This window comes from Nothoprocta perdicaria, unplaced genomic scaffold, assembly GCF_003342845.1.
Source record: "Nothoprocta perdicaria isolate Ctin4 unplaced genomic scaffold, notPer1 scaffold_54, whole genome shotgun sequence".
NCBI classification, from domain to species: Eukaryota; Metazoa; Chordata; class Aves; order Tinamiformes; family Tinamidae; genus Nothoprocta; species Nothoprocta perdicaria.
Window position 1 is genome coordinate 337293 of NW_020455799.1, and position 26752 is coordinate 364044.

The 26752-nt window shown below is 39.3% G+C and overlaps 1 protein-coding gene across 1 annotated transcript; it reads right to left on the bottom strand.

The window, feature by feature from the left end:
* Positions 1 to 313: 313 nt before the first annotated feature.
* On the bottom strand, positions 314 to 26751 carry IARS2 (isoleucyl-tRNA synthetase 2, mitochondrial; the record flags this gene model as incomplete). The annotated part of the gene is made up of 23 exons (XM_026048393.1): positions 314 to 687; positions 855 to 999; positions 1638 to 1828; positions 1985 to 2130; positions 2983 to 3089; positions 3879 to 4010; positions 4438 to 4563; positions 5161 to 5263; positions 5607 to 5715; positions 10982 to 11075; positions 11676 to 11778; positions 19434 to 19594; positions 20615 to 20766; positions 20985 to 21075; positions 22065 to 22234; positions 23102 to 23217; positions 23585 to 23675; positions 23764 to 23873; positions 23970 to 24019; positions 24098 to 24246; positions 25181 to 25337; positions 26284 to 26406; positions 26590 to 26751. Coding segments are annotated over 23 exons (2940 nt in total), but the record flags the coding sequence as incomplete, so codon positions are not given.
* Between the last annotated feature and the right edge of the window lies 1 nt (position 26752).

The window sequence follows — 26752 nt, forward strand, 5'->3', positions numbered from 1 at the left end:
ACAGCTGTGTAAGGATTTTACTGTAACAGGGATTATGTCAGAGCTCACACTCTACACCAATCAACTCTGTAATGTACTGTAAGTAATATTATGTATATAGTGCTATTTTGTGTCTTACTTGCTGTGTATTTGTGTAAATTGATTAAATAAATTTGAGGTTTGATTGTATCTTGCCCTTTCTAGGGGATGATGGTGGCCCTTTAAGTACTCTGAGCCCTTGCTTCATGCCAGTACAGAAATGGAAAAAAAAATTGCTTTCACTTATTGTGAAAAGTCATTTAAGACTAATAGGGTTAGTAAGACTAAAACAAATCTCATAGTTTGAACAGCCTTTTTAATTAAGCTTAAAAGTGATATACACAATTGGATATAATACACAARGCTCCCCCTATTGACAATATAATTCTGCTCTGTCTGGGCAATTAACACCTGGTKCTGCAGTCTCCCCTACCCTGATGTTACTGTTAGGACCCCCTTGCCCCTGTCCATACTCCTTGAGTTATCTATGTCTGCACAAGCTGGTCCAACATCCTCTTCAACCACTCCCTTTTCCAGCAAGGACATTCATGCACCGAGGGCAGGGAGTGCTGGAGGACTGGGACGTGTATCTCCTGCAGCGAGGGCATTTGGCTTTGGCAGTTGGTAGAACTATAACTTCATAGGCTGATTCTTCACGAATATCGCCACCTGTTAAGGCAAGCATCACTCTTGAGAACATCTAGGRGGAGGTGCAGTAGTAACCTTATAAAAGTGAAACTCAACTCTCTATCGATGCAGTGAGCAGTGCAGGGTGGTGCAGCGCAGAAAACCAGATACTGCATCGAGGAAGAGCCAGGTTGGAATAGGTCTCTTACCTTCTAAGTTGATCAGAAAGGTCCCCTTGATGATATTTGCATCTGTGGGTGTTTCTTTTGGAAATTCACTCAGCAGAGTGGTCTGGGAGGCCATCATTATTTCATTGAGCTGTGATACACTAGAAGATTCCTCAGCCTGCAGGACCTAGGCAAGAGCACTAACTTTCAGACCCACGGCCAGTTTTTGTTCCTCAGCATCTTTAAAAGTGCAGCCTCCTGCTAGCAACAGTTAAAGCCAAAACAGGACTGGGGTGTGTGAGTGGCGTTCACAGCCATAGTTCCAGATGTCCTGTGGCCACTAATAGAGTGAAACTTGTGAGGAGGATAGCACAAGTTATAAAAATAGGAATAATATATGGTGTGTATATATATAYATCTATACATTTAGGTATTTATAAATAAATAYATACATCCACATACCATACATATGGGATATGCATATATGTTCAAATCTGGTSTAAAAACTGAGATCTACCCTATAAGCTCCAACATTATCTGTTCTTAAAATTATAAATGCTAAAGATTAACACCAAGGTTACTACAAATCAAGAAGTTTCTCTGATAATGAATCAGTGCAGATTTCAACCAGAAACCCAACTTGTTTACTCCTATGAGGAAGCCCCTCTACACACTTGAATTCCAGTGTCTAAAGCTCCCCTGTGCAGACAGATGTTTTCAAGTTTCCTTGACACATCAAGCACAGAGCTTTCTCTTGAAGCAGAAGAATGTTTGTAGAAATTAAAGAGATGGCCTCACACTTGTGGCCATAGTTGTATCTTTTACCTCCATTAATTCAAACAGCAGTCCAGGCTCTATGACAATGACAACTTCATATTCCAAAGCATTCTTGCCRGAGATGGACCCAAGGAAAGAGTCTCTTATTGCACATGCACCTTCTATTGCCTCCTCAGTCCCAGGTTTTTTCCACCCGGAGCTTGCTTTAATCCAGCCGCTACGAAACACACCTTCCGAGTCTTGAAAGCAAAACAAACAGGAATTGTGAATGTGGTGCCTGTCTATTCACCTGCTTGTTAGATGCAGAATAAAGAATGCTCTACTTCTCTGTCTGCATTCTCGTTAACTGCGCAATGAGACAGTATCACAAGCCCTTAGTCCTACACGTGCTTTACCCTTTTTGTAGGGGAGGTACTGGAAAACCTCTTCTGCCAAGTGAGGAAGAATCGGAGCGAAGGAGCGGACTACGATGTCGAGCGCCTCTGCTAGCACAGTTTGACAGGAACGCCGCTTGGGATCCTCCTCTGCCTCGCAATAGAGCCTGCGAGACACACAGAGAAGGAAGGTGTGAAGGATTCTCACAGCATTGCCCTGTCACTGCTCGCACCAGGGCCACAGTTTCCACTTCATGGAAAGTAGAAAGGCTGCATTAGACTTTTGTAAGAAAAGCTTTTCCTAGTTACCCTCCCTTGGAGGGCACAGCAGGGTGACGATACAGGAATATTTACACAAGCAGCCACATTTTGTTCTCAGAAGCTTTTGTGCCATGCATGCTCATTTGTTCCATCTGTACTGAAAGGAATCTCTTCTCAGGAAGGTGAGCCTGCAGTCTCCTTATCCTAGTTCACTTATTCAGCTCGGTATTCAGGCTTCCCCCCTGTTCACCTCCCTTTATTTTCAGCCTGGAAACCAAAGATGATGCAACTCCATCCCCTAAGGTTGCATCCTTGCTTAAGAGGTCAAGCCCTAGGGATTCTTTGTTTTTTGAACCCACAGGACTTCAGATCACCCAAGTAAGTGCTGCAGCATTTCCCCCTGCCCCCCAGCTCATAGGTATACTCTGCTGTAGGTAGAAAGACAGACTTAAGAATCTATCTTTACCATTTCATTTAATTCTAAGCATATACAATGCTTGACCATCTTTCTAAAGGGTTCAGCACCCCTAGTGGAGAGAAGAAACTAGCACATCAATGACAGAAACAACGATTCTGATAGCTGAGAGCAGCTAGGCTGTCACCTGTGTGCTTTAGTTCCCTAAAACACAATATATAGGTGTTAAACACTCTGAGAGGTACTTGGATTCACTAAGTGTTTGCATGGAACATTTCAAAATTATTGATTCCCCCCCCCCCCCATTTCCATGATAGTTTAAAGGCAGCAGAAATTACCTTACCTGTCTTTGATTATGCTGAAATAAAAGTTAGATAAATTTCTGGAACAGAAAGCTTGCAATAATCGAACGACTTTGCTATAATCATATTGTTTGTAGGCTTCGGTAACCTGGGATGGGAAGCAGAGAGAGTTAGGTACCAATATGATCCAACAAATACTCCTCATAAACCTGAATTTACACAAGCTGTGCTCAGTGAAGTCTGGGGTAACCTTTTCTTTAATAATCATTGGAAGAGAAAGTTTCAATTCAGTTAATCAGAAAGTCATGTCAACTATGGAGGCACAGAGGAGAGGGGCACCACTGAAACTATATCCATTCAGCAGAATGGTTCTGGGCCATAAAATGTGCTCAGTTCAGTGGAATACAGGAGAGTTCCAAAGCTCTGAAACATTTTAATTCTTTAGCTCCTACTTCAGTTACTCTACATTTCTAATTAGTGGCCTGGAGAAAAGGGACACAGGAGAGGGAGGAAGGACAGGTTCCTGTCAAAAATAAGCCGCAACTATTAAAAAGTAAAGACTCCCTCCCAAGTGTGAAACTCTTAGTGGTCATAATTTTACTCTTTGATATATACTTTTTACTCTGATAGCTCTAATGGAAATTGCATACCTATACCAGAGGGAAAACTGAGCATTTAGATATTCGGAGGAAAGGGTTTTTTTTAAATTTTCCTGTTTTTTTTCTTTTTTAAATGAAAGTTATTAAGCTCCAAATGCCTTTAAACAGCTCTAACATTCTGATAATTATCTATTTGTTGAAGCACAGAAAAAAATACCTTACTCTGAACTGTTAGAATGGCCAACATGTCATATTTTCTTCTTTACAATAATACTACACACAGAATTTAAGCTTTCCTCCTGGGGCATATACATACAGTGAAAATGAAAACAACTTACCTTGCTGCCATAATCTTGCAATAAATGTAGCATATATTGATCTATTACGTACATCTCTGTAGCAGGAACGGCATCAGTTTCTGGATTGAAGCCATCTATATTTCCCAGTATAAAGCGTAGTGTATTCCGAAGCTAGGAATAAACCAGACGAGTTAAACAGAGTATTCTGCACTTCAGATTAAGCATGAGATGATGCTGTTCTACAACAATAAATAGTTGTTTTTCAGCTTGATTGCTTGAATAATTACAAAATACCATATGTAACGTTTGCCACAAAATCCTACAGAAGAAAAAGACAGGCTGGCTATTATCTCAGTGTGCCACAGGATATCTTTTGCATAGTTCATGTTCCTATTTGATCCACATGTAAAACCAGTTTGTAAACAAGTTTGGACAATAAACATGTAAAACTAGTTTCAGAAAACTGGTTTTAGAGTTTGGAAAAGATCTTTTAGTTTAGAGTGGAACACATTACAACAACTTCTATGCAGCCAACACAAAGCCAGACATAAAGAGGTCCCGTAATGAGAATGAAGAGCGTTCCTGTAGTGGCTCTCACCTTGTTGATATCATCTCTTGCAGCATTAAGCACCACGGGTCCAATCAGCACCTCTGTGAAGACGTTCGACTCTGCTACCCACCAGCGCAGAACATCGGCACCGTACGGAGGGTCCTTGGTGTGATCCTAGGCAGGGAAAGGAAGGCACACGAGAAACCTCACGGGTCTGGAGCTTGGGGAACAACGTGACTCCAGGTGTTAACATCATGTGCCACTGTGACCACAAAGTTACCGTATTTGGAGGCCTTCACCTGTCTTTTAGCAAGATTTACTGCTGAGCCCAGACTGCAATATACAGCAGTCTGCATACAGGCAGTGCCAGAACGCAGGGAAATTAAGTTAAGCCCACCTAACAGTCTTGAATCCTTTTCATACTTAACATCAATGCTAATAGCTTGTGCGTGAATGTGGGTCAGTAGATTAATTCTCTCCCTGACCCAATCACTGCATCAACAGTGTTCCCAAATGAAAAGTACCACCTTGTGCATCTTCTAGATAATTTAATTTCTTTTTCACTTAACACAGAACAAAGTCTACTACAGTTGAAGTAGAACAACTCCAAGTTGCTAATCCAGCCAAACAGAACAGAGAGTTATGCCCAAATCGTAAGAAAAGCTTTCCAAACTTCTGCTATAAGGCAGCAAAATAGAGAAAAACACACTGAAAGACAGGGGCAATGAAAAATTGCAACCAGAAATTCAGGCACTCAGCATTTTCACTTACTTCACCTCCATTGATCACCACGTCAGGGTCAACCACGTTGCCAATAGATTTCGACATCTTTTCCCCTTTTTCACCAAGGGTAAATCCATGAACAACCAGAGTCCTGGAGCAAAAGTTTTAGTGAAAACAAGACTAAGCAAAGCAAACAAACAAAGAAAACCTAGCCCTAAAAATACATTTCTAATAGGATATTCATACATCAAAACACATGGACATCCACTACTTTAGTAAGCCTGGGGCTTCGCCTGTAGAGCTCAATGAACCATATCCTGCACAACCATCTCAGCAGCACATAGATCTTTAATGTATTTTACTCATTTCATTTTTCTACATGACCAATACAGTGTTTACAGATATGTAAGACATATATTTCAGACAATTTAAAAGACTAAAGTATTACTATTTTTTAAATAAAAAGGTGATGTTTTTTCAACTCGAGCACTTACTTATATGGTGCTTTTTTCCTTGTTGCGACACTAGTTAGCAGAGAGGACTGAAACCATCCTCCTAGCTGGTCTTTTCCTTCAAGGTAAACGTCTGCTCTTTGCTCTGCATCTTCAAAGACAGAAAAATTGTGCTTATATTTTTAGTATCAACCTATGTTTGATCCTTAAGTGATTAACAGACACACACACAGAAGAAAAAAGACATCAATCACAAGAGTAGATGAGTTGCTACGTAAGAGATGATTTCTTCAACATGACACAAACGATCTTTCAGCAACATAAAATTTAAATAATTAAAACCAAAGACTTGCTGAACTTAGCTTAACTTCAGGCTTTTGAAGTTAAGATAAGCTTTGTCTGGAGGAAGGCAAGCTTAAGGGAATGACCCTAAGCAATCAGTTATGAAAATGGAAGCCATGGCACTCAGAGCGCCTGCCATGAGGTTCTGAAAGTGCTTTCCAAGAACCAGACCAAAGGATTCAGGACAAGATCACAGGCTTAGGAAGTGGTAAAAAACGAATGCAAAGAGCTGGGACGTCACCAGCTGGGACTCACTCCAGGTGCAACAGCCTGGCTGGGCTCTGTAAAGCCCCGGGTATTTTCAGGTAAGACCAGGAAGGGTCAACAGGGCAGCTGTGACCCGAGCTCACCTGAAACGGGGCTTTATGGGGTGAACTGCAGTGACTGCACAGCAAGGCACGGGCCTTGTTGACTCAACAAGTCCCTCCTAGTCCTAAAAAACCCCAGGCAGGTCAGCACTAGCATCAGCATGAGAGCAGAACAGCGCAGAGCAGAACGTGCAGGTGACTGAACCCATAAAGCCCGTGAAATGACAGGGGCGACAGTCAGAAGGTGGCCAGGGAAAGATTTTCCAGGTGATTTTCCAGGTATTCAGGCAAAATTCAGACCAAAGTTCCCCTGCCTGCTCAGTTTTGCCTAACAGCTCCTTTCCTGCTCTTCCTAGGACCCCTGGGACAATGCTGCTTTCTGCTGCTGACATACTCAACTTATTTGCTTAACTTAATGGAAGTTTCGATATTTAGATCCATCCTGCAATAAAGTGAAGTTCAACATTACAAAGGTCAAGGCCAAGCAGTTACTGCTGGCACAGGGGGAAGGAGAGAGAAAAAAAAAAAGTTTATGAGTGGATGTTATGTGTTTTTAGCACACTTGTTTATTCCTGCAGGAAAATCTGCAAAAAAGCTTGATTTTTTAAAAACAGAGTAAAAWCAGATCAGTCTTTGGATCAGACTGCAAAAATATTTCTGAGAAGATAAAAAAAGAAAAAGTAAGAATACTTGTGGTGAGGAATAAAATAACATGGAAAACACGTAAAATAAAACAGCTGCAACATGTTCTTCGGTTACTGCCAGTTTACTAGACACACTTTTTTTTTTTTTTAATGTGACCTTTTCACATTTGGTGCAAATTCTGGCAACTAGAAAAACTAAAAAGTTTACTATTAACTCTCTTGCCTCAGTTTTATTGAGATTGCAATGGTTATATATAAATTAATTACAACAATTAATTACACATTTCCTAAGTGGAAGAATATGTTCAACAACTCAGAAGAGACTTTTCAGTTCTTTCTTTTACATTGAGTTATAGTACAGAGGTCATTAAAGAGTACTAAAATTTATGATCCTTCTAGTTTGGATTTCAAGATTCTCTATCTTTGATCTTAGAGACTTTGACTTTTAGATTAAACGTATTGCATTTTAATGCCAGGAATGAATCAGCTAAGATAAATTTAAGTCTCTCAGTCAGCACAAAAGTTTAAGCTCACAGATAGGCAAGTTGTAAAATAATTATAACCATACAGTTAAATATTATCTAATAAGATAGGGAAAGAACTATGCTGCTGARAACTACCATCACTGTGGTAGAAATGTGGGTAATGTGCTGCTTGATTTTTTTTTAAACAGCAAATCACATCTTAGTTCAGTGCATTTTTACTTAACATTTTCAAAAATAATCTCACATTTCTACTGTATGTGATGCAGAAAAGGAAWTTTTATAGAATAGTTTTAAGATGAAACAGGATTTTTGCTAAAATAGATTTTCCAAGGACAGCTCCTGAAATGAGTCTGTCAAAGGGAAGCAAAGTTATCACAGAAGTTCCTCAATGATCAGTCTCAAGAATGTCTCTATTTAAATACTGAATAACTGATATTGTCATTAAATTTAGAAACCTGCTGACAAAAATAAACAGAACCAGAATTCACCATGGCAAGCCACTCAACTTTGGCACTTACGAACTTCTGCAGTTATTTGTGTGCCCTTAATCCATCATCCTCCTGTCTGCATTGTGAAACATTTAGTTACGCGATTGCTGAAAATATAGTATATCACTTTTAGATACCAATAAGGGCTATGCACTGAAGAAAATTTGCCTATGACAACTCGTTTACAGTAGAATTTAGGTTAAAAAAAAGAATACAGGAAGACACTTTCTGCAGAGAGCATGAGCTGATAGTTAAAGCATGTGAATGAGGAACCTGAGGGTAGCCCTGCTGCACCATGGAAAGCCCACATGGTGATTTGCAAGTCATTTAAATCCAAAATTTCACATTTTTTTTTTCTGTGTGTCTGACCTGAGGCTCTGGATTTCCAGTTCTATTAAAAACTTATTGTAGATACAGCTGAACACAAACTGAACCTTGAAGAAAAAAAAAAAAAACGGAGTCCTACCTAGGAAACACAAAGTTCTCTATTCAAAATTATCAGATRCTTTAGAACAAAATTTTACCTTTACTAAACATTCAGTTTGCAGGTAGCAGGTTAACACTATGTCACAGTGGTACTGTAAAAATTAATTTATCACTATATGAAGGGTTCAGATATTGCACATTTTAATCCTTTATAAAAGAAGTAGAAATGGCTTATTTTCAAAAAAATTGAGGCATTTGCAGCCTGATTAGACAGCACAGCAAATGCATAGCACTAACTTCACTTTTCAGCAAATACAGAGCATTAGCTAAATAAATATCACCATAAATATTTYAGTAGCATGCTGCAATAAGGTGATGTGTGTTTGCTCTCAATGCTTCAAGTAGTTTTAACATTTATTGTGCACACAGTCTAATTATAACCATCAAAATTTGGGGGTTGTGACTCTAGTAACTAAATCATCCATCTTAATTTGCAAGCAGCACCTTCTTGTCACAAGGCTGATGTATGATGGCAGGCTAACTTCAAGTCTGGTAACCTGCTGTTTATCCAGAATCAATACCTTTGATATCTCTAGACTAGAAAAAAACAGGAAGGAAATGCTAGTTTAGTGCAACAAAGTCTGTTGCTATATTTCATATATATGATATGCATCGCCATTAGCTAAAATGATGAGTTTAAGAACTGTTGCACCTCATTTAATAACTCTTATGCTCCAACTCAGCTAGTTCAAGTCAGCTCCACTTTGTCCAGGACGGATGTCACAAAGCTGCTGAAGAAAACTGCTTATTTTTGCAAGACTGCAATTGGTGGGAAAACCAGTAACAGTGTTTTTTTTGCTGATGGTGACTGATGGAAAGATTGTTGACTTGTAATTTCCAATAACTCGAGTGCACAGTAGACTACAACAACTACGTACATGAGTCTCTCAGTTACAGCAATATGTTAAACCCTCTAGCAGTTTTGAAATCACCTCACGTGCTACTGTCCTTCATAAGATCTGCTACCCTGCATGACWCTATAACCACGCAGGGGTAAGCAGAACCTTCTGTTACCACTGTCTTCTACACATTTAAGAGACAGCATTTTACAGGTAGCACGTCAGCTCCCATAAGGCAAGACTTTTCAGGAAATTAAGCCACAGGGAGTTCTTCTTTGTGTTGTGACATTCCCTGAGCAAATTTGGATTTTTCCATGAGCCTCTTCCTACAGGAGCATTTTGGAAAACAAGCCCATACTTTGAAAACGCGTGATGAAGCTATTCATTCAACAGATCTTGCMAAAGGCATTTTTCAAAAACAGTGAAGTTGAACCAGCCATTTCATCTGACTTGGACTCTGTACTTCCAGTCCKGGCAGCAAATGGGAGCCTCAATTACCCTGAGTCAAAGGCAAGGCAATTTTAGCCTGGTTTCTGCAGATAAAGAGCCTTTTGAGATCACACTGCCTGTTAGTCGTGTCCCTCCCTAACTCTTGAACCTGTTGGGCCAATCCATTCAAGTCTGAGAGCAAGATAAGGAGGTCTCAAACACATAAAATCCCAGCAATTTCATGAAACAAGGTGACTGGCCAGAGAGGAGGGGGCATTTCTAAGCGTTCAGCAAACGAGGAATTTGTCTCAACAATTTGAAAGTCCCAACACTCAACAGACATCACAGAAACCATAGGGGAGCCTGAGGCCAACTAACAGGGAGTCAAGGGTACTGATTCTGCTACTACTTATTAAATATTTTCCTCTTTCTTTCTCTATAGGACTAGAAACAGTTTTCATAGAAGATGCTGAGATGTTAAGCCCTTTAAGAATGCAAAGACATACTCGTGTATGTAGAATATCATTACTTCAGAGCCTTTCAAAAACCAAACCAAACCAGAAACGTTTCTAAAGAGAATGAACTTTAGCGTATGTAAAGGTCCTTTAGAAACTGTTTGCTGATGGAACTGTTGCCTGACCGTGTTGCTAGGAAATAAAACCTCTGGTACTAACGTGTTTTATAATTCAACAAGATTGTTATCACACAATTGTGTGCTGAGGGTTTAAAGTTCAACAGACTTCATGCACTGGACAGGACTCCTCCTTCAGAAAGGTCTCCTGACTTTGGATCACTCTCCAGGCAAACAGTGTATGTGTATATGCATATCCACACACTTACATGTGCGTAAGTGTGTATATATAGATGTGTGTGCGTGTGTCTGTGTGTATATATGACTACAAATTCATAATGATTTTTCTATCATAATGCTCGTGTTTTACAGCATGGCTAGTAGTAGATGCTATAAATAACATGAAGCACAAATGAACATTTTAAACCACAAACTGCTTTACTTACTGAAAGTAACCACAAGTGAAAAAAGACTAATGTACAAATATTCTGTTAAAAATGATGAGTTTTTTTTTTTAAATTCAGCAGCCAATCTCAATTTTGTCCTGTTTCAAATAGTATGTGCTAGTACAAACTGAAATGTGTTAACTGAAAATCATTTAAAGCACCAGGTAACAYTGACAGGCCTCAATCTCTACTTGAATTACACTGGGAAAGAGTTTKCCAACATTAAATCTTATTCCTTACGAGCACAGGCTAAAACCTTTACAAGAAATGACCACCACTTTGCTGCTCATTTTTTTCCTGATACCAACAGCATTATACAAAATAGTTACATTGKTTTCCCAAGTGTTACAGAACACTTATCAACATATTAATTCCATACCTTCCAAAACATGGGCCCAGGAAGTTCCGCTATCAAACCAGATGTCGAGGACATCCTGTCCCTTTACATAATCTGAAGTATCGTGGCCACCAGCCTATTGGAAAAACAATTACTAAATAATGCAAACAGAATACTCCATATCATGAATGCTATTCAAAGCTATAAATAAAGCAGATTTGATTTCTGGACCAGTGTTGTACAAGTTCTGATAGSCATGTTGCGAGTGAACACAAAATAACTTGAATAATTATTAACAATAGTATTCAAGATTATTAGTGACAAAAAACAAACAAGCAAACAAAAAGCCTAAAAATGTCAATGCTAGATTCACACTATGGTTTGTTTGTAAGCTTAAGAAACTAACTATTAAGGGAATGATGGAAGGTAGGAAGAAAGTAAATCCTGTTCTAATGACAAGGGGAAAAAAAAAAAAAAAAAAAAAAGACTTCATACATAATTGGGCTCATAACTTGCTTCAGAGGAAGCTGTCATCCTTTTTGACTAAAAGAAGGAAAATAGAGCCTTTATGTCCTGAATTAAGGGCACAAATCTGACCGTACGCATTTTGTCATACTCAGCTTTTACTGTCATAAATGTAGGAGACAATGGAAAAGCATTCTAAGGATATGTGAAGGCTTTATGCTACTTCCCATCACTGAACCACCTCATTCTCTGTTTGGGGTTGAAAAATTACCTTTGTTAGAGCCTCTTTTGATAGCAGCTGTTCAATAGGAAGAGTCCACCATGCATCTGTCCCTTGCTGCTCCACTATTTTAATGATATTTGTGACGGATTCACTGGGTTAGAAGGAAAAATGGATTGTATGAATTGATAAATTAGCATACATTTCGACAAAGCACCTGAGATCCAAGGTGTGAAGTATACTGACAAAGAGATCAACCTATTTAAACCTGGGATTTATCAGCTTCCCAACTGGACAGCTTTCTACTTCYGTCTTCCAAGATGCTAGCTGTAGGGTTGTGCAGCCTGGGTATACAGAAACCTGCATTTGGGCTAGCTCTTCTGCTAAACATCAACAGCTTGGACAGTCAAAAAAGATGCCAGCAACTTGAAGCCTTCCAAAATCCATTTCACTTGTTATTTCTTGGCCTTGGAATGAAACAAAGCAACTATTTTCCCCCACAATACTGGCTCTTTTTGATAACAGGCTTCTCTTTTCCACCTTATTTAGACCTTGAAAACTCATGTGGAAACAGACCTAGCAAATACCAGCATTTCAAATATTCACACCTCATATTACATTAGCAGCTGCTTGGATTCCTCTTTCACAAATACATTTTTAAAATATAAATACAGTTATATACTACAGATACCATTTTCAATAACGGAGGAAACTGTAGTTCTTGTACCCAGAAAAGAGGTGATGTTACCAGCCATTCAGTGTACGCTCTGAGGGCAAAATATCAGTCAATACAATATAGCACAAGGACGTATACAAGGACAAAGATTCTGAAACAAATACATACTATGGAGAAAAATAAGCAATTTTTAACCTAAGCATTTTTTCCTCATATCAACAGATAAAGGAACAGAAAGGCATGCAGTTCTCTATACTGTTTATGACAAATTCAACTGTGGTCCACAGTAGGCAAGGCTAGAGGGGGATTGATTTTTAATATGATTTAATGTCAGGTCTAGGCAAACTTTAAGCTTGTTTAAAAAACAAAACCAAAGAAAAAGCAAAACTTGCTTCATCTTGCTGGCTCACAGAACATTCACTGAATGTTCAATGTGCTCTTACAGAAAATGCTTAAGTATGAAAACTTAGATTCTTCAAGAAGATATAAAACTAATTACAGTGACACAACATAATATAAGAGTGCACGAGGATAATATCATTTTGCTGATGATTGCAAGGATAAAGTTGCAGTGTCAGACCAACGATTTTTTATTAACCAGTCACGGTCTTTTCAAAGTAAATACATTTAGGTCATCCCAGGACCATAAGGGACAGCAGTCACCTTCACGTTTAATTGCCAAGGGGCACAGCCTGTGGCTTATAGCTGTATCTGCTAACAACTCTCTTCTTGGTAAACCAATTCTGAACAGTGTCTTCTTCCTTCAGAAATACTACAGAGCCTATCTGYAAAAAGCTACTTCTGCTGTGTTACTTCCCCAAAAGAGAAGAAAGCAACAAACGCAGTCCTCATGGAGTGCCCTAGGCTAGCCAAGTATCTTTTGTGCCTGCCTTCCTTCAGGCAATATATTGGCAAATTCAGAAGCTTCTCAGGAAAAATCATATAAGCCAAGATCAAAATTATCTTGATTGTCTCAGGCCAAACTAAACTATTCCACCAAATCTGACACTTCTCTGCGGCATGAGCCCCTTCTACTGAAGGTCTGGAGGCAAATGCAGCTTTTTCAATGATGATCCCAACTGCARGGCCTAGGAACATTTTGGAAAAAGCAATGCACAACGTTCTGCTCCATTCCTTGCTGCACGGAGGCTCCACCTTTGACTCTTTCAATGAAACATCTTTAATTCCAAYTACGGGTAACTGTTCCTCCTCAGCTGAGGGCTTCAAGAGCTCTCTCAACAGTCTCAAGAGTTACAGGCAAACTCTCACCCTGTGAAAGTGACTGGCAGCATTTATGCGTTCAGACGAGAAGCACCATGCCAGAACACAAGCATGACTCACATTGGCAAACGTCTTGCAAGACCAAATAGCTATGAATCAAGAGATCAAGGCAAACAAAACTGTCAGCATTAATGCTGACCTTTCACAGGTTTCAGAGTGTTCCTAAATTAAAAAAGAACGATTAAAATTTGATTGGGCTAGTGTTCCTGTCGCACTCTTATTATTTGGATGAACTTTGAGAGATTCACAACCACTCCCTCCACCCCCACAAAAGAGTGCTTAAATAATAGCTCTGGTATCAAGTTAAAACCTGAAACTTTATTTAATTGAGGATCATACTGCATGAAYTCAAGAAGAAAAATCTTAAAGAAGTCTGCAAAGGGAGGTCAAAAACAAGTCTCTAAAACAAGTATAAAAATTTACACAGGAACTAAGCTTGTTTTCCATGTCGCTTGCCCATACTGCCTACTGTATTATATACTGTATACATACACGGTGAGAATTCATTCCCAGCCTCTACATTTTCAAGGCATTGAACAGGTAGTAAAAACAGTGGTTTTGCTAAATAATTCTTAAAATAGAGCAAGTCTCATCAATATTCAATCAATACTGACATTGCAACTGTCAGTTTAGCCTACAGTTTCCTACAGAAACAAGAGGAGGACTCACAAAAAAAAAGAGAGAGATCGCAAACCCAGAAACCTCAAAGCCCCTTTGGGTGCTCTAGGCTCACGCTGAGTCACATCAGAGCTGCTCTAAACGTAGCCCCCAATTTTCTTCAGGTTCAAAGCAACCTATAAAACAAGCAGCACTACTAGCACGAGAGGATTTACCATAAAGATCAGCACATTTCTGTGCCATGTCTGCCCTGCTGAGCTGAGCTGCAYGAGTTGGACTGGTCGCTCCTTATAAAACTTAATAGCCTTTAGGGAATAACCATGACATATGTCATATTTGCTGACAAGGGTGTTTTAAAGTTACGATTGCTATTAGTTCCATTTGATAATYGTTTCACTTTCCCCAAAGTGAACTGTATGACAGCACTTGTTAAAATACTGGTCTCTAACCAAAATTTTTGTTTATATTTTTTAAATTATGAATACGTRTACTTGCATACAAATGCATACGTAAGCTTTTAATATGCAGCAATTCCCTGACGTTCTCCCAGGAAATGATTACTGTCCTACCAAACTGAGAAAGGAAGATTATATTTGAATTGCTACTGACCGATTCCCTCTTCATGGGAGAGAAGCGGCATTTTCTTCCAATCCTATGTGGCTATCCTACAGTCATCACATCAGCATGGGAGAAACCAGCAGGGTGGGGGAAAGGCAGCTCTATGGCAGGGCAAACCATRGTGCTTGTAGCAAGGACACCTCGTTCCGCTTGCCATCCCTGCAAGGGGGAGGGACGGGGAGGAAAGAGACCTTGGGCTCGGGCTCCTTTGGGAAGCCTTGTAAAAACGGCAGCCTTCATTTACAGTAAGCGTGGCCGATCCCACAGCAATYGGCTGCCACCGTGGGCGAAGCGACTCACCTTCCACCGGGCCTGCCGCTCTGCAGGGTAAAAGCTGGCTCTGGTATTTTATGGAGAACAGAAGCTTTTGAAAGGTGTATTTCCGTGTCACAAACGAACAAACATGATTGTGCTACAGAAGAAAGTTCTTGGCCAGGAGGAATTCAAATTTAAAAATCACAAGTTGGGATTGTCATCTTATTATTGATCAGTATTCTCAAAATTTGAACAGTTTTCAATCAAGGAATAAAGCATATTTTAGCAGCTCACTTTTTTAATTCATGATATTTAGCTTCTGTACTCAAAATAAATTTTCTGATAAACATTAATAGCCACRTAATCTAGTATTTAAAAAGGAGATATTTAACCAAAGATAGCCATTTTGAACACTTTTTTCCTCCTACAGTTTCAAAACACACCTTGTTTCTCTTATCTTTCATAATGTTACCATCAAAGAGAGAAAAAGATTATATTTAAAGGGTCTGTGTTGTAAGGAGATTTAACAAAAAAAAAAAATGACATTTATGGAAGGTGCAAGGGAAAACCACCTTTCTCAAATAAGTACTCATCACTTTATAATCTGTGGGCTTCAATGTGAGCAGGACAATTCCCAGAGTGAGCAATAAACACCATTGTAAAACTTTGCCCTGTATTCATACACGGTATCTAGAAGAACTTGCACTACGTGTCACTCGCTGCGTTTTTAGCGCTGGAACCTTACGGCATTTCACGCTACCGCCAGCGCAGCCAATCACTCTGAGGTCCAATATTGATTACGTTGAACACTTATTTAATGTGTTAACAGAAATTAGGCAGCATTAAGATACAGCCAGGAGGAGAAGAAAACAGTTCCTCGTGTTCCCTCCACTTCTTTTCAACCAACTGGGAAGAGGGCAAGTTACCTTCTTTTGCAAGAGCGTCGATATCCTGAGAGTAAGTATTTAGGCTACGGTAAGTTTCTATTGCTTTTAAATCAATGAACCATATTTTACTACTTTAGAAAGCAAATTAGATGCAATGCAGATCTGCTTCAAAGATGAAGGTTTCTTCAGTGTGACAAATTTCAGTTAATTGTTAATCCAAGTCACCGAAAGAGAACAAGACATTAGACGAACCTCTGCAATAATAGTTATTATTGATACAGTGAAATTGTAAATTTAAGAAGTAATTTCATGAGGTTATATTAATATATTTAACTTCATAGTTAAATTCAGAGTACTTGGTAAGTAAAAGAAATGGACACCTGTTTCTATTTTTGATTTCTCTTCAAGTGTTGCAGAATTTCCTAAAATTAGATCCCTCTAGTAAGAAAACTATCAACTGAAAAAAGTTGATAGACAAAACACGTAAGTCAAATGTTTATTTGTTTGTGCATTCTATTTATTTTTTTTCCTCCTATTTCTTCATTAAAGAAATGGCACACAATCTTATCTCTACATTCTATGCAATTTTCCCACTGGAAAACTGCAGTAATGGCGATGCGTTCTCCTTTTTCTACGCCATATTATTTTGTTATTTTGTAGTTATCCGATACTAATTTTTAATACCTGCTTGCATGATATATGATATGATGAGATACACGCTACATAATGGATCTAGTCTTCATCAGAATATTCTTATAATCTTAGAAAAAAGTTTTGCACAACCCAGTGTCTTCTAGGGCTACATGGCGCCGCAGCTGCCAGCAGGAAGACTCTTATGGAGATCGGTTATTAAACTTATTGCATCCAAGATTACAACCTAGCTCCTGTTTTTGAAGTTAAAAAGACAGGATTGTTAATGTCTGGAAACTGCTCTGTTGGAGACAAGCAGCAACACTGCAAAAGAGAAGTTTTCAGTACACTTTTAAATGACAACGCAAACGGGARTTGCCTGAAGGTAAAGTGTCTGCTTAACAACGTCTTTTACAGGTGGTTAATGGAAGGGGACCACCACTCAAGACCAACAATCAGTGCTCTCATATGTAACAGCAACTCCATGTGGACTACAGTAACTTCCAGTGGAGATGCTGTTACTTTTGATAGTCACTCTAAAACGCCGGAGCCGCTGCTGCTAGACGCAAACTTACCAGCGTCCAATTCAGGAAACAGCTTTTGTCGGAAACGCAGGGTACCTCCTGTGGTTTTTAATGATTTTGAATTATTCACACAAACCAGGGTTTCTGATACTAGTTTTGTATGTCAGCATCCCCCTGTGCTAATATTTTCAAAATGGCAAAGCAAATGGAACAAAACATTTAAGTTTACTTGTTTATTTCAGTAAGAACTGGTGTCCAGGAAAATGACCTATGAATTGACAGACTGCTTTCTAAACTTGCCTGTCATTTCTATAGGCCAATATTCTGTACACTTCTCTTATACCTGTTCCAGGAGCTCGGTACAGCCTAGGAGTGCCTTCCCCCTTTATTCTAAAACTTCATCTTTGCTATAAAATAACTAAAACTTTGGACTACTGATAGTAAATGGGCATCAGAAGCTGTCAGTCAAGTTAAATAAAGCTACTTTTCCAGCATATCACGTACACGGATTTTTTTTTTCTACCTGGATCAATTCTAATCCAACGTGCCAGTCTGCCCTTTTGTCCCCTTGCTTACACGCATTGCTGGTAGGCCAGGATCTAAATACACAAAGGTAGGGCTCTGACGCTGCTGCAAGGTTTATCACCCAATTGTTGTACATCATATAACCCAGCAGTAATCACAGGCACATCCTATTTAATACAAGCTTTTAAGGTAACTTGAATACAATCTAGAACTCCCATATATCCCCTCAAGTATTTCCTGCACCAGCTGGATCTTTTGTCCTGAGTGGATTCTACATCCTGAAGCAGCTATTTGCCTGCCAATTGCCAAATTGTATTTCAGTGCATTCTTATTTTGTTGTTAAACCCCATGTTTAACATAACTTTAAGCCAATGCAAGCAACACATTGAAAGCTACTGCTCAGAAAATCTGCAGTGAGTATTCTCTCCAAATTATAATTCATTGCGTGAATCATATACTTRGCTTTTATCAATTTTTGCAGACAAAACAGTTTTACAGCCCACAGAGCTCCCATCCACGTTTTCTGTTGTGCCTCAGCATTGTTTGAGTACTAAAAACGACTGCAACTGTTGCCAGTCAGAGAGGCAAAGTACATGGCTGTGCACCTACAAGCAGTCACGCTAGGTAAAGTCAGGGAGTCATAACTTTGTCAYGGACTCCTAACAGTCAAACTTTGTCCCATGTCCCCTCCCTGCTCCCCACCCGCTCAAACCTCCCTACCTCCCATGCACATTTACTCCGTCAGGGCTCTGCAAAACAAGCAGGACTCTTTGCAGAGTGTTTGTTATCAAAAGCAAAGTGGTCTACCATTTAAGTCCGTTTTCATCTTGTTACCCTAATGAATTAGTACAAGTATCACYGAGGTTAAAACTTGTAAAATGCAGTTACACAAGTTACCTTCAGACAGAAAACAATTACAGAAGTAGACAAAGAAGGCAGAACTCCACAATACTATCTTCCCCCAGCTTTTGGAAAACCTCTGTTCCCTAAAGTGGTAAAAGCAGCTCCCTGTTACTCCTTAAAGTAAATAAATAAATGAAAATCATATTTGGTTGAGGTTTTGTATATAAAATAATATAGCTCAGGTTTTCTTCAGCATCATATTGTATAAAGTTATTGTAAAAAAGCATTTCAGGAATTCCTATCTGACTCCACCCAAGTATGACTGAGTAAGGTTGGAATGCAAAACTTTGGGCATATCTATTCATATAGCTAAAAGCCACTCACCTGTTTTATTGAGGTTTTTTTTTTTTTTTTTAAACAAAAAATCAAACCAAACCAAATCAACAACAACAAAAACATCCTGTAACTTTGAACCAAAGCCCTAGTTATTTATTCTGCAACTGACTGTCCATCCACTTCAGATTTTTCACTGTGGGCCAATGAATTTCAAAACTCATTTTAACAGGTACCTACCTTGTTCCATTCATAATGCTAAGACCACATTTACAATCTCTAGCCATAACTCACAATTTCCCCATTATTTAAGCCAAAAAAGCCCGTGACTACTGCCACCTCACTGAACTTGCAAAAGGGGAAAGAAACTGTCAACCACTTTCTTGAGGGACTCATCATCAGGTAACATAAATACGTAGGTATTTATGCCTCCAATTATTTACATAAARGTCATGTTCAGCAATGAGCTTTTCATTAACTTGTACCTAAGCTATCCCTTCATATAACTAATCACAGGTAAGAATATGTTCATATATAAGTTTTATACTGCAAAACAGCAGAGCAACAGCAAAGGCTCTTGTCCTTTCACTTTCTAGTGTATGTGAAGCTGGACAATTACCTGTTTATCAGGCACTCTCCTGTGTCCTTCTGATAGAAAACAGGAATGGGAACACCCCAGCTTCTTTGCCGCGATATACACCAGAACGTCCTTCTGTCCAGCATTTCTAGCATTCTGTTTACTGCAGATGTGGGAACAACCTTCACTTTTTTCAGTGCTTCCTACAAAGTAAACCGTGAATTGTTAAAAAAACGAATCAGCACTCAGGTAAATGGTACCAATGAAAAAAGGCACAGGCCTGCATTCACATCACATTATACATCTTTGTGCAGACAAAATGTTTGTTTCATTTACCCTCCTGCACTCTGCTCTTCAGCAATGCTCTAATACCACCACACAGACTGTGTGTGTTCACACAGAACAGCCTTTTTGCCAGCTCTCACACTGTAGCAGAAAACACACAAAGGTGGGGTAGAAATGGCTTCTGTAGCTCCACTCAGTGTTTAACTGTTTATTGTGCCTTGGGCTGTTGTTGACCTCAAAACTGCATCTTCCAAAATTTCTTATTTCCTAAATTCCAGAGTACAGGCTACCACTTTCACTCCCACTCATGCTTAATAACTGACATGTTTCTCCCCATGCTAGATGAAACACAGAATAAACACCTCATGCCCTAAATAAAAGGAAATCACTATCACCCCAACACAGTCTAATATGTTGGTTTGAAATTTTCTTCATGGAAGCATATACATTCAAGGAGCACCGCATTAAAAAAATAAAAACACTAGAAATAGGTTCTAGTGGTTAATATTCAGGCAGAACAAATATGGGAGGAAACACGGATATATAGCCACGCACGGCTATTGCATATGTAAAGGTAACTTTAAAAGTGATAAAAATATTTTATTTCAGGGAAACCAGAAGGGAATGTTTTAAATTTCCTTTGAGGAAAGAAATCCAGTAGGTCTAAGAATTTATGCATCTCCTTTATGTGAATAACCAGTTATCTCAGAGTCAATGCATTTATGCTGAATTATATCAATACTGAAAAAAAAAAATCAATTGACATCATTCAGCACTTCTACAATTTACTAACACTGTCATATAGATAGATGCCATATAGGCAGCATTTGCAAACAGCAGAGAAGACAATAACCTTGAGTTAGACATAATAAAACTGTTTTACTGATTCCAATGGCATCATCAGCCTTTAAGCTGCCCAAAAAGCAGAAGTGATTTACCTGGGCTGTAGCTTTTATACTTGCTGTGTTTACAAACCACTGTTTGCTGGCACGAATAATCATGGGCTTTTTAGTCCTCCAGTCATATGGGTAACTATGTACATATTTCTCCTCTTTTAACAAGCTCCCTGCTGTTTGAAGCATCTGAATGACTGAGGAAAAAAAAAAAAAAAGAGGCAAGATAAAAATCAAACTCGAACATACTATTACTGCTAGCTTCAGTACTTCCCTTTCCATGATCAACACTGTAAGAAGCGATGCCTGTTATCTCACCCATATTCAAAATGGGTTCAGATTTATAACAACTTCAAAATATATCCAAAGAAATGTACCTAATAAAGTTAAAATCGACTAAATACCAAGTACTCACCAGCTTCATTTCCCTCTTCAAGCACATTCTTTTTTTGAAGTTCAGGACCTGCAGCTTCTGTAAAAAGTCCACCCTCATCGACAAGACAATCCTGAAAATTAACATATTAATTGTGTTAATACAATACTACGTGGCAATTAATCACCTTTTTGATAGCAGAGTGCTTAATTCACTCTTGAATAAGTAACATTTTTTCTGATGAAAAACAAGATATGTTATATTTAAGTACATTTTAGATTTAGCAAACTGCAATACAGTAATTTACCAACAGATAAAGGAGTTTGACGTATCAGAAAAAATGAGCAACACAAAGTTTGAAAATACACCAGAGCTTTGTCATCACAAATCACTGGTCAGAATTTTAATTAATTTTCAAACTAATAGTAAAATAAACAAAAGGAATTAACAGAAATACGAACACAGGCTCTAGAAGATCAACAGTTACCTCTAAAAATGTAAAAAACACCCTGCATTTTCATTTCCAAACATGTACCAATCATGCATAACTAGATGTACATATACACACACACACGAAATTACACATATTTATTATTATTCTTACAAATGCATGCATATACATCCACAAAGTTCATTTAAAAATCACTGAAATCCAAGGTATATTTACTGAAGATATGTGTTAAATCCTTATTGCTTCTCTTTTTTCCTTATTCAAGAATTCCCCAATCTTTACTGAAAATAGTAATAATGACCTGTATATTTGTTAATTCATTAGTCTATAAAACATAGCTTTATAATAGGTTCTAAGTATAGATAGAAGAGTTCTGAGCTATTCTCAAAAAAAAAAAAAAAAAAAAAAAAAAAAAAAAANAAAAAAAGACATTCTGTTCTACCACTACAGTGGCAACTTTGATGAACTGGAGGAGACACAGGACTCTCTTCATCTTTTTATTTGGGCATACGTACTCTCTGAAGCTTAGTTCTGCATATGGCAATTCTGCAGGCTATTAAAGACACTCACTTATCTACACACTTCAAGCTGTACATGCAAATTACAACAGTCACTTCAGGGGCAAACAGCTGCCAGAAAACAGAAACTAAAGCTGAAGAAAATAAAAGTACCATGGGTAGTTGATGGTGGGAAGCTACATTGTAGTCTTCCATACCATGAGCTGGGGCTGTATGAACTAGTCCTGTTCCTTTTGTCATTGTTACATGATTTGCAGGTAACAAAGGAGAGACTTTGTCAGGAATTGTGGGATGAGCACAAGAACCATCTGCTAAATCGGCGCCTAGAAATAAAAGAGAAAAAAGATAATCTGACGAGACAGTAGAAAAACAATTCATGCTCTCAGCTTCTCTTATCAGAGAACAGAAACGCAAATCAACAGTAGTATAGAGAGGATATTATTCAGATAAAATTTTATCTTCTTTGTGGGTTCCCATTCAAATGCTTACAAATTCTTTGCATTGTTACTGCTGCACATGTCCTGGGAGGTGGCGGGGGGGGGGGAAGATTTTCTCCCATGCCACACAATAGCAGCCTACTGAGGGGAGCGTCATTCCATCTAGAGACACATAGCACATAGCCACTCCTCGGGGTCCACTACCTCAGTGCTCCAGAAACTGATGATGGATTAAAACAAAAAAAAATAATTCTAACTCAAAACACTGAATCAGAAGTGGGCCTGTTAACRTTACTGTGCTGTGAGGATGCAAATGTTACTGCATTAGCTGTAAGCGTGAGCCCATAATCACCTAGGACACCGCAACAGTCTTCATGGTCATAGCGAACGCTTGAGACCCTATGTAACTATCAAAATCTTGAAGATTAACACCAAACAACAACAATGACTGATGTTGATGCTGATTCTGCTACATTAGCTGGTTTCATCAACTTTGGAAGACTTTTAGCAGTCAGACAATAAGCAGACTTATAAGCAAACTTGAGCATTTCTTGCACTAGCAAAGTCATTAGCAAGACAAACTGCCTTTAGTGTAATTAAAATTTTTATAATAAAAGACTCCCACTTCATGTTCAAATATTGTAAACCTGAAGCCAGGTTTTAAAACGTACTTGGAAATCTATGCTTGAAAAATACACAGTTACAATACACTATRTGACCAAATTTAACAGAAATCTGATGTGAAAAATTTACCTTTACATGTTGATATAACCTCAAACTGTGTGTCCAAAGCTGCAGCTGAAGATTCAACTCTATCTGCAGCCAAAATGAAGTATTCACCAGTAGTTGTGCATTTCACAATGGAATACCTACAATGCAAATAAATATTTATGATACTACTTACGACAAAGCTAAAAACAGTTTAAACCTCCAGACTCTCAAAGAGGACAATATAGAGCTCTTTTAAGTCTTGATATACAATTTGCTTTTCAATCTTCAAAGAATTTCCAGAAAACACTACATCAGGAAGAACAAATAAATTTAGATGGGCTAAAAAACAAATCAAAAACTAATATATTATTAGAGAAATAGAACAAAGTTGACAATAATGCCACTTAAAAAATACAGAGAAGATTGCTTGAATAAAATGGTCATCTAAAATGTCTTAATTTAACTTTTCTGTTGAACATTGGTAAAGGCAGAAGCAGATCAGTGAACTGAGTCAAAGACACATACGCTGAATCTGGCATGTAGCAAATTGCTTCATTGGCCGGCACAGTCCAAGGCTGCGTGGTCCAGACCAACACACTAGCAGGGGATGATCCATCTATAGATAAAAGATCGAAGTATTTTGGTTATAACAATGATAATAGAAAACAAATCTACCTTTCTTAAGAACTAAGTGTATGTCATACCTAATACAGAGGCCAGCTTAGGTGGTGGCTTTAGCAGGGGAAATTTCATATACACAGAACGACTGACGTGCTGCTCGTTGTATTCAAGTTCTGCTTCAGCCAAGGCTGTACTGGGTAGATATCAAGCACAGGTTAACATATGTGAACATAAAAAGCCATTGATCTTTGTTATGCTGACAAAAACAAAACAGTAAGCTGATTCTTACTTTGTTGAAGGAGACCAAAACACGGGTTTATAGTCCCGATAAATGAAACCCTAAAGCAGAAGAGGAGAAAGTTAATAGAATCAAAACTTCCAACAAGTTAAAAAACACTTCACTGAAAGTCTGCATACCTTATCATACATTTTGTAGAAGACTTTCAGTTGGTTTGCTTCATACTTTCCATCAAATGTACGATAGCAGTTAGCCCAATCTGCCATTATGCCCCAACGAATGAAGGCAGATTTCTGTTTCTCAATTGCTCTTTCTGCAAATTCTCTGGCTGGAAAATTAAGAATAAGGTTTAACCTACCATAATTAATATCAATAGCATATTTTAAATGAAATCACGTTTTTGAGAAGAGCTGGGGTTGAATACAGTGAAATTGCATACTAACAGATTATTTAGGCTCAAAAATGTATTTCATATATATCTGTAGTAATACGTAGTAACTGTATAAAATAACTGGCAAGGGCAGAAAGAGCCAGGAGAGAGACTTCTTTACTAACACGAGAACATACAGCACATGTGCCTCTAGAACACGCATATTTTTTCAGCAGGAATAAAAGAAATCAAGTATTTCCAGCTATGAAGATAGTTTCTCAAAATGCAAAATATTTAAACAAAATTAAGGTATTAAGGTATTAATTAAGGTATATTACAAATAGCTTGCAGGTGCAGGCTAGTGTCATTCAGCACACTTGGTATTTGAAATATTTTTGAAAAGTGTCCATCTGACACAGAATTGCATTCTCTGAAAATCTACAGTTTTGTGGTGATATTCAAGCTGAAGAAAGGAAATAGCATTGATTTGTGTGGGCGCTGCTTTTTAGTTTGTAATTAAGTTGAATGTGTCTGCCTGGAATTCAAAGGCACCAAAACCAGGCTGATCTAGTAAATGCTGCTTTCATGCTGCCACATCGTTGAGCGAAAGTCCAAATCCTCTCTCCTCTTGCTCCTTAAGTCTGTGGCCAACACTATGCAAGCTCATTACAACAACAATTTAAGCACGTGTTCAATTATCCCACTTGATGAGATTACATTGTACTCCATCTGCTTTGCAAACAAAGTGCCAGTAACAGGTGCTAGAAAGTGTCTCCAACACCTAACGGAAACAGGCACAAAAAGCATAAAAACAATTTATAAATCATAACATTCAAAATACGGTGACTAGGACAAACAAATACTGAAGCCAACTTCCCAAATCACAGCTTACCTTTCTGTCTGATTTCCATCGGTGAAAGATTTGCAGTTCCTTTGGCTTCCGATAACGCCTTCAGCTCAATTGGCAGCCCGTGGCAGTCCCACCCTGGCACGTAATGCACCTTATAGCCTCTCATCATGTGGAAGCGGTTAGTGATGTCTTTCAAAATCTGGGAAGACACAAGGGTCAGTTACCACTGCAGCTCCCTGACGTGGGACAGCTATACATTGCTTAAGAGCTCCGTGCGAGGCCAAACGTGACGGAAAGCGGGATGAACTGCACGTTAGCCTTGCAGCCATGCTCTCTCTTTGACCACTGTTTTGCACCTGGGCAGAAGCTTAAAAAAGGATCCTGGATCAAAGGAAATCATGTTTGGAATAACTGAAAGATGCAGTTTATAAGTGTGCTGGGCTTGAAGGGATCCAATCTGTGCACAGAAGTCAGTAAGGAGCTCAGCGCACTTGGCTGTGTCTCATTAAAGTGTTCATCACAAAAAGCTTCGTTTTCCAGAAGCTCTCACTTCTGCATTAGCTCCTATCAGTAGGTGTGGGCAGCCTTCTTTCCTACTCTGCAGGACATATAATATTATTGGTCTCAGGGCTGAATCAAAATTTATCCATACAAAACACTTATTTCAAAGGCAAAAACCTGTGCTTTGAAAACAAGCATCAACACTTCACCGTTGTTTCTGCATTCATGATAGCCAAATAAAACTAAAAGAAAAAAGTGTAATATAGCAAACTTCTAAAATATACACAGGAAAAACTAACACCGATTCACCATTCAATTGTATATTACTGTACCATGTACGTATGAAGTTATAAATAAAGACACGGGCATGTCACGATTTCTGTGCACTCGCAAACTGCGCTTACCCTGCCTAGCAATGAATTTGCACGCTAGATTTTCAAGATTCCTCCCCAGAAGCACCACGTCCAGCCCCGTAACTGAGCAGTCAGCTCAGGGACACCACGTCCTGCCGCACGGTTCCCTTGCCCCCGGAGAAGGGGCACCAAGAGGGCTGCCTCCSGAAGCGCCCACCGCGCCGAGCGCAGGCGGGAGCGGGCGCGGAGCCGCTGCCGGGCGCGGCGGGCACGTCCGGAYGCGGCACCTGCCTTGTTGAGCGCGTGGCCCACGTGCGGGTCTCCGTTGGCGTAGGGCGGCCCGTCGTGCAGGCAGAACTCCTGCTTGGCCTTCCTCTGCCGCTGCCACGAGTACAGCTCGGAAAAGCCGCATTTCTGGGGAGACAACGGGGGAAAAAAAAAGTAAAACCCAGACTCTGACTAGAGAGCAAAGCGCAACCAATAAATAAGTATTTCGTTGCAATAACAATAATAAYAACAACAGCAAACGGGCCCCGCCTCCTCCCTGCACGGGCTCYGTCCCCGTGGCCGCGCTCTGCCCCGCGCCGCCGGCCCGACCTGCTGCGTCTCGAGCTCGGTCTGCGGCTGCAGCCGGCCCGGCAGCTGCGCGGGGAAGCGGCTGCGCGGCAGCAGCACCGAGTGCCGGTAGCGCGGCTCCTCGCCGCCCTGGGCCGCGGGCTGCTGCCGGCTGCTGGGCTCCGAGGCGGCGGCGCGCGGCAGC